The sequence below is a fragment of the Octodon degus genome, unplaced genomic scaffold (assembly GCF_000260255.1).
Source record: "Octodon degus isolate 3935 unplaced genomic scaffold, OctDeg1.0 scaffold00053, whole genome shotgun sequence".
In the NCBI taxonomy this organism is placed as follows: Eukaryota; Metazoa; Chordata; class Mammalia; order Rodentia; family Octodontidae; genus Octodon; species Octodon degus.
Window position 1 is genome coordinate 3,836,691 of NW_004524629.1, and position 8,808 is coordinate 3,845,498.

At 39.1% G+C, this 8,808-nt stretch overlaps 1 protein-coding gene and 1 pseudogene across 1 annotated transcript in view; one reads left to right on the forward strand and one right to left on the reverse strand.

Annotated features, from left to right (window-relative positions):
• Saraf (store-operated calcium entry associated regulatory factor) overlaps positions 1-8,144 on the reverse strand; it is a 12,580-nt gene extending 4,436 nt beyond the window's left edge. Inside the window, exons 1-3 of the mRNA XM_023717602.1 lie at positions 8,022-8,144; positions 2,405-2,810; positions 4-143 (exon numbers count right to left, since the gene is read on the reverse strand). Of these exons, the coding sequence (XP_023573370.1) occupies positions 4-143; positions 2,405-2,810; positions 8,022-8,117 (642 nt within the window). The 5' untranslated portion in view covers positions 8,118-8,144. The remainder of the gene's footprint in view (positions 1-3; positions 144-2,404; positions 2,811-8,021) is intronic.
• A 302-nt stretch (positions 8,145-8,446) lies between these two features.
• Positions 8,447-8,808, forward strand: part of LOC101563523 — a 1,101-nt pseudogene continuing 739 nt past the window's right edge.

Genomic DNA, 8,808 nt, shown 5'->3' on the forward strand with positions numbered 1-8,808 from the left:
CCTATTGCTGCCGAACAAATATCCTAATATTCCTCCAGTTCCGAGGCCAGTCCAGAACCCAGGTCCTGAATTTTCAGATCCTTGTTGTCCTGAAAAAGCACCTCCAAAATCAGAAGCTGCACCATGGCCAGTACTCTGTGGTCCTGAAAACAAAAACGGAAAGACAGGAACAAAGGCCCCGCAAATAAAACCCTCAAAATGCGACATTTCAATTATTTCATCTATACTGTACTACTTATTAGTAATACTCAATTCTCAACTTATAAACAAGCTATATCCATAAAGGGCATTTGTAAAATACTGGCTTAAAATGCATAAGCACAATGAACATGGAGAAGGGGAAAGAGGGATGTACTCTGGGAAATGGGGGTAGAGAGGAATCTCCCTATAAGATTATATCTCCCCTGCTCAAGATGAACTACCAGAAAATGTCTGCAATTCTTTCCCTTCTGCATTTTGACTGACTTTGAGGGCTCCAGGTAAGAGCTTTCCACAATTTTCTGATGGAAAAAAAAACAGCTAGGTGCTGTGCCAGCCCCACCCCTGGGGCATGCTGAAATGGCCATTGAAACTGGGTATGGTGGCACACGCCTGTAATCCCAGCTCTTGGGAGGCTGTAAACAGAATTACTATGAACGGATCTAGTAGTGAGACCCTGAACACTCTGTTGACCCTTCCCCTAAAATACAAAAAAAAATTTAAAAAGCAGCTAGGTTTTTATTTCTATCAGTTGAACAGTACAGTATTAAAAGCACTAGAAAGAGTCCTGTTCAGAGAAAGTTTTTGTAAATTGACTGAGGTATATAGGAAAACATGCTAATCTTACATGGACAGCACAATGAATTTGTACATATTTGTACATATTCTTGCCACCCACAGCAAGAAACCATGTTGGGCATTCTAGAAGGTTCATTACAACTCCCCAGTAGATACCCACCTATATCTAAGGTAAGTTCTCTGACTTCTTTACTATACTTTAAGGTTTGTCCATTCCCAATCTTTCCATAAATACAATCATTAACTATGTATTTCTTTGTGTCTGCCACATCATGTCTATGAAAGTCAATCCTACTGTTGTACCTATCAGTTATTTTTAACTCATGGCGTAGCAGCCCACCATGTCAAAAACTCACAATTTGCCTCATTCTAATAATTGGTCTGTTTCACATTTTGTTGGTACTACAGAATTACTATGAATGTTCCTGTGTACTTTTTCATGCATGAATGCTTTTACTTCTCTTAGATAAATATCTATGAAGGGAAACAGTGATAAAGGGGTAGACATGTTTGGTTTAGTACATCCTGACAGTTTTCCAAAGTGTTTTGCTGCTTTAACTCCTAAAGAAAAAGCATAAAATTTCCAATCATTTTTTATCATTGTGAATTCTTAGCACTCATTTTAATGTTATTCTTCACACTGGTTTTTGGTGGTTAAAAATAATCTCCTTGGGCTGGGGAGATTGCTCAGTAGTCTAAGAGCCTGCCTGGCAAGCACAAGAACCCAGATTTGATTCCTGGTACGACATGCCATGCCAGTACTGGAAGCCATGCAGGCCACCAAAACTGGGTGTGGTGGCACATGCCTGTAATCCCAGCACTGGGGAGGCTGAGACAGGAAGATCACTACAAGTCCAAGCTGCATAGTGAGACCCTGTACCAAATAACTAAAAGATTAAAAAATATGCATTTTATTTTGCATTTCCCTAAAGACAGATATGAGTACTTGTTCATAGTTTTATTGACCATCTGAATACCTTTTTATTATAAAAGCTTTAAAATACCACTTTCAAGTAGGATCTTTCTCAAACTTATGGAAGGTCTACATATATTCTAGATACAAGTCTTTTATTGAACATGTTCTACAAATTCTCTCCAGTATGGCTTGTCTTTTCATTCTTCTATGTATTTATGAATAGGCTCTTAGTTAAAATACAACTAATGTACCCATCTTGAAGTTTATGACTACTAATTTTTCTGTTAAGAAATCCTTGCCAAAAAAAAGAAAAAAAGAAACCTTTGCCTATCCTAAGATCATGGCAAATTTTCTCCCATGTTTTATTCTGGTAACTTGTTTTACCCTTTCTGCTGAGATCTCTACAATACTTAAAAAGTTAATTACTATGTATAGTGTGAAATATGATACAGGAGTCAAGCAAAATGCTAACAAATCTGATCAAGTTTCACTGATCAAGATGATTTATAATTTAATCAGGCATCCTGAAAATACTCATCATCATATACTCTTACAAAAAAGCAGAAAGAGGTAAAAGAAACTGAAAATAAAAATATAAAAAGACAAATCTACTTTGATTTACCAGTATAACCATTCTCTTTTTCAGAAGGAAGCTCAAGATTCATTAGTTCACACCCACCTACTGACAACCATTGAGAAAGAAAAACCTACCTGTGAACTCAGACTTAAAGCCTGGGGGAGGGGCTCCGCTGGTGAACCTCTGATGATGCTGGGAATATGGAGGATACTCAGAGTATGGCGGAGAAGAATACTGGCCATCACTAAGAAACAATTTATAAACTACAAAGGCGATAGTAAGCAGCACTCCAATGGTAACCAATCCACCAGTGGCACAGGAATTTTCAGAGTATTGCTTATAATAATCAGAGAAAGAGAAGCCCTGGTGTTTTCCAGATTCTTTTAATTTCTTCAGGCCAATGTCTGTATAATCTAAGTTGTACTCCAAGCCACAGGAACCTCTAAGTACATACTGGTCTTCAGAGGAGTCATAGCCTTCACAGCTCACCACAGTTTTTCCAAATCTGCATGCAATATCCAAATCGGTCTTACATTCCCACTGTGAAAGAAATAGAAATAGGTTCTAAGAAACAAAAGATTCTTTTCATTTACTACTATATTACCTGGAGTACATCTATCATAAACCTGCAAAATGAAGGAATAATGAACAAAATTCAGGATAATTAAGGTATATGTTAGGGGAAGGTAAACTAGGGGCCTCAGAGATAAATTGACACTGGTGTTCTACTATAAAATTTTTTATCATTCTAAGGTCAATTAAGACTCAGGACATATAAGAACTTGTACTGTAACGTCATGTAACTCGGTAGTGTCCCAAATTTTCTGATCAAGGAGATTATGGGGCCAAAGAGGAAAGTGATCGATGATGTAGTGTGCCTAAGGAGAGTCACATGGAGAGAAAACACTCTCGCAGGCTTTCACAGAGAGCACATTGGCCAAGCAATGGCCGTGACTCATTCACATGGCTGCACTGACAAAGGTTCTACAATCTGAGGTACAGGATCTCAGGATAAATCCTGAGGGGATTTCACTGACCTTCTCAGACCAAAAAGCTACAACTCTTGTTGCACAGGTCCTGCTTTACCTTGGTCTTAACCATCCAGTAGAAAAGTATGAAGATGAAATATAGGAAGTAAAGCCATGTTGTTATGTTGAGCTGTGGGGGACTCAGGTCAATAATTTCTGACATTGCCAGTTAAACAGAAGACCCAATGCTATTATGGGCTACTGGACTCCTTTAGAATATTTTGCTGAGTTTACACACCTATAATATTCAAATAACGGAACTTAACAAAAAAAGGGTATACAGATGAATGTCCATTTTGTATCTTTGTATTCAAAGTGGTTAGGATAGATATATAATTACATTCTCTTAATGAATAGAATGATTTGTTCTAATGGTGTTTGTAAATAGGATCTCAAGTCCACATCTTGTACAGCAATTAACCACTAAGAAGAATGTATGCAGTGTGTTAATTATTGAAACTGTCCTAGTGATTTGATTTGAAACTGTCTCATTGCTATTTATCAATAAAATTATGAAAAAAAATTTAAAAAGATAGAAAAAAAGAAAGAATCCCCCTTTTTGTTTTGTTTTGTCAGAAATGGGTTTTCCATTGCTGTTAGAGAAGCTGTATAAAGGGGGATATAAATAAAGGACCATTTTGTAGTGAAAAATATATATCTGTATATACAAAATAGAATATGTAGCTACTTTGTCTTAGTTCAATGAGAAGAAAGGTTTGTACTAATAATGTTTAGACAAGACATCATGTCTGTATCTTGTCTGAATAACTACTACTAAAACAACAATATGCAATGTATTAATTATTGTAACTGTCCTACTAACTTGTTTTGATACTGTTTCATTGCAATTTTTCCACAGTAAAATGAATACATTTTTTTAAAGAAAAAAAATTTTTATCATTACATGCTTACAGTAGATAATAATTGCACTCACCAAGAAGTAATGTGTACATAACACATCTTGTATTTCTTCATCCCTTTCTCTCATCCTCCATCTCTTGGTTCCCTAGTGTTTTACTCTTAAGCTGGATAGTAGTGCTACTGAGTATCCTCTTTATTCCTTATACATACACATTACATGTCCTTTTCTATATATTAGGTATTTTTTAATTTGTGAAATGTGAACAAATTTTTTAAATGTCAACTTCTTGCCACTAGTGTCCAAGGTGTTTTATTTTATTTTTTTTCTGTTATTTTAGAAAAGGGTCTACAGGGTGTTCAGGGTCTCACTACTAGATCAGACTTGGACTCGTAGTGATTCTCCTGTTTACAGCCTCCCAAGTGCTGGGATTACAGGCGTGTGCCACTTTGCCCAGTCTCAAACACTGTCTCAGTGCACCCTGTGGGCGGGGCCAACACAACAGGCCAGGGGATGAAACTGGCCCCTGCGCCTGCTTGCAGGCACTTTAATCCACTGAGCTATTTGGCCGGCCCAAGGTGCTTTCTTTAAAAAGGGATATTCTGAAGATCAGTGTCATATATGAAGAGCTGGTAGCTACATATAGCATGAAAGGTATACCACTTTCTTTCTTTCTTCTTTTTTTTTGCGGATCCAAGGATTGAACTCAGACCCTTGTGCTTGCCAGGCATGGGAGATAACACTTTCTGAAAAACAAAACTTTCAGGCCGGGGAGATGGCTCAGTAGAATAAGCGTTTTCCCTGGCAAGTGCAAGGGCCTGAGTTCAATCCCCGGTTCCGCAAAAAAAAAAAAAAAAACACACAACTTTCTATAAAAATTTTTATAAACCATATTAACTTTACCAGGTCTAATCCTATATACTCTTTAATTTTTTTTTTTTTTTGAAAGATAGTTAGAAAAATGCAAAAAAACACTCCATGGTAGTCTTAAAAACTTCACCCTCAGAAAAATAAGAGCGTAGGGCCAGCCAAATAACTCAGTGGATTCAAGTGTCTGCAAGCAGGCACAGGGGCGGGGGGGAGGGGGGGTCGATCTCTGGGCCTGCGGCACACTGACACAGCAACTGAGACTGGGTATAGTGGCACATGCCTGTAATCCCAGAACTTGGGAGACTGTAAGTAGGAGAACCACTATGAGTCCAGTCTAGCAGTGAGACCCTGAACACCCTGTAGACCCTTCCCTAAAATACAGAAAAAAAGAAAAAGAGTGTATCTCAGTGGTAGGGCATGTACTAAGAATGTACAAAGCCCTGGGTTCACATCCCACTACCACCAAAAACTAATAAATAAGCCCAAATTTAGTTTTAAACTGGCAAAATGCTTTCTTAACATTTATTTATAGTCTAGAATTTTGGAGACAGAGTGTCTCTAGGTAGTCCTGGCTGACTTTGAATTCACAGGGACCTTCCTGCCTTGCCTCGCAAGTGCTGTGATTATAGGCATTTGCCACCACACTTGGCTCTTTCTTAATGATGCATAAATATGCATTAAAGTCCATTAACTGATTTTATTGCCTTCCTGTTATGTTTGTACAAATTATCTTCCACTCTCAAAATTCAGATATACTCTTACATTTTTAATAGCTTTATTGAGATATACAATTTACAGACTGCAGTGGTTTTTTGGTATATTCACATAGTTATACAACCATCACCACAATCAATTTCAAAATGTTTTCATCACCCCAACAGAACTCTTAAGCCCCCTAGAAATCAATGTTCATTTCCCACTCAAGTCTCCAACCCTATTAACAGTCTACTTTCTATGTAAATGTACATAAAAACAAAGTATAAGAAGTAAAGTCATGTTGTTATGTTGAGCTGTAGGGAACTCAGGTTAGTAATTTCTGACACTGCCAGTCAAGTGGAAGACCCAGTACTATTATGGACTACTGGACTATTTTGGAATATTTTGCTGAGTTCACACACCTATAATATTTAAATGACGGAACTAAACAAAAAAAGGGGATACAGATGAATGACCATTTTGTATCTGTGTATTCAAAATGGTTAGGATAGATATATAGCTACAATCTCTTAATTCAAAGAATAAAGGGATTTGTTCTAATAGTATTTGTAAATAGGATATCATGTCTGCATCTTATACAACAAATAACCATTAGGAAGACAGTATGCAATGTGTTAATTATCGAAACTGTCCTACTGGAGCCGGGGAGATGGCTCAGTGGAATAAGCACTTCCCTGGCAAGTGCAAAGGCCTGCATTCAATCCCCGGTTCCGCCAAAAAAAAGAAAGAAAGATACTGTCCTACCAATTTGACCTAAAACTGACTCATTGCTATTTGTTTCTCAATAAAATTATGGGGGGGAAAAAAAGGACAAAGAGTGGGTTCCTGTCACCAAGCTGGGCCGGCTGGTCAAAGACATGAAGATCAAGTCCCTGGAGGAAATTTACTTTTTTTCTTTACCCATCAAGGAATACGAGATTATTGACTTTTTCCTGGGCACATCCCTCAAGGATGAAGTTCTGAAGATTATGCCTGTGCAGAAGCAAACTCGCACTGACCAGCAGACCAGGTTCTAGGCATTTGTCACCACTGGGGACTACAGTGGTCATGTTGGCTTGGGTGTAAAGTGTTCCAAGGAAGTAGCCACTGCCATTCATGGGGCCATTATCTTGGCCAAGATTTCCATTGTTCCTGTGAGGAGAGGCTACTGGGGAAACAAAACTGGCAAGCCCCACACTGTTCCTTGCAAGGTGACAGGCCACTGTGGCTCTGTGTTGGTATGTCTGATCCCTGCCCCCCCAGAGGCACTGGCATCATCTCAGTCCCTGTGCCCAAGAAGCTGCTGCTGATGGCTGGTATTGATGACTGCTACACCTCTGCGAGGGGCTACACTGCTACTTTGGGCAACTTTGCTAAGGTCACCTTTGATGCCATCTCTACGACCTACAGCTATCTGACCCCTGACCTCTGGAAAGAGACTGTGTTCACCAAGTCTCCCTATCAGGCATTCTCAACCATCTTGTGAAAACCCACACCAGAGTCTCTGTCTAGAGGACTCAAGCTCCAGCAGTAGCTAAAACACAAATGGTTTTTACACAAAAAAATAAAATGAATTAAGTCTGCCCAAAAAAAGAATACTAGGGCTGGTGAGATGGCTCAGTGGTCTAAAGCACCTACTTAGAACAAGCTTAGCAAAGCATAGGAACCACGGTTCAATCCCCCAGCACCGCATGCCAGCCAGCCCCGCCCCCTGGTGGGCTGAGCTGGCCACACACACACACACACACACACACACACACATAAATAAAATAAAATAAAATAAATTAAAAAAAAAAAAAGAATACTACCACAATCAATGCTGTGTCCCCGTAGTACATCAGATTAAAGGGCTAATGTCTATTACAGGTAATGTTAACTTTGATCACTTGATTAAGCTTGTGTCTGCCAGGTTTTTCTACTGTTGTACACAAAAACGGTATAATATCATTCAGCAGCTACAGGTACTATAAAGTTATCCTTTTTCCTTTAAAATTGATAAATATTTTCAAGAAGATACTTTGCAATTATTCAAATAATGTTTTTATTCAAACTCTTGAGGTTAGTAATTTTATCTGTCATTGGATCTTGCCTGAAACATCCTTTATTGTGGCATCTGTCTAATGCTGAATAAAGAATAAAATGTATTTGTAAAAAAAATAAAATAAAAATGGCTCTACGTGAGCTACATACTGAGTTCAGGGGCAGTCTGAACTATACAACAAGATACTATTTCAAAAATAAAAACAAAGAAAGAAAAAAAATTTAAGGGCCAGAGAGATAGCTCAGCAGATTAAGCACCTGCTTAGGCAAGCACAGGGAACAGGGTTCAATCCCGAGCACCACATGCAGCACCAGCTCCACCCACGGGCACGCTGAGTCAACCATCAAGTCCATGTACAGTGGTGCACATCTGCAATCCCAGCACTGGGGAGGCTGAAAACAGAAGGATCACTACGAGACCTAGCTGCACAGTGAGACCCTGCACCCAAAAAAACTTTTTATTTTTTAAGGATAAGTTTGTATTTTTTGCACAATGAAAAAAATAATAATAATTAGACAGGCTTGGTGACACAGTCCTTTAATCCCAGCACTCAGGAGGTTGAGGCAGGAAGATGGCTTTGAGTTCAAAATCAGTCTGGGCTACAAAGTGAGCTCAAGGAGGCGCAGCTCAAGTGCCTGCCCCAGCCCCGGCCCCAGCGCCCAACAGGTCAGCTGGCCCAGCCATGAGCAAGGCAATCCTCATTTTCAACCATCATGGGAAGCTGCAGTTCTCCAAGTTCTACCAGCCCTACAGTGAAGATACACAACAGCAAATCATCAGGGAGACTTTCCATTTGGTATCCAAGAGATGACAATGTTTGTAATTTCCTAGAAGGAGGATTATTAATTGGAGGATCTGACAACAAACTGATTTATAGACATTATGCAACACTATACTTTGTCTTCTGTGTGGATTCTTCAGAAAGTGAACTTGGCGGGGGCCTGCCCATTAGCTCAGCTCTTTAGTTGCCTGCTTCAACAAAGCAGTCAGGCTCAGGTTGGTGTGGTTCGATCCCCAGAACTCAAACCAGCCAAACCTGCCCTG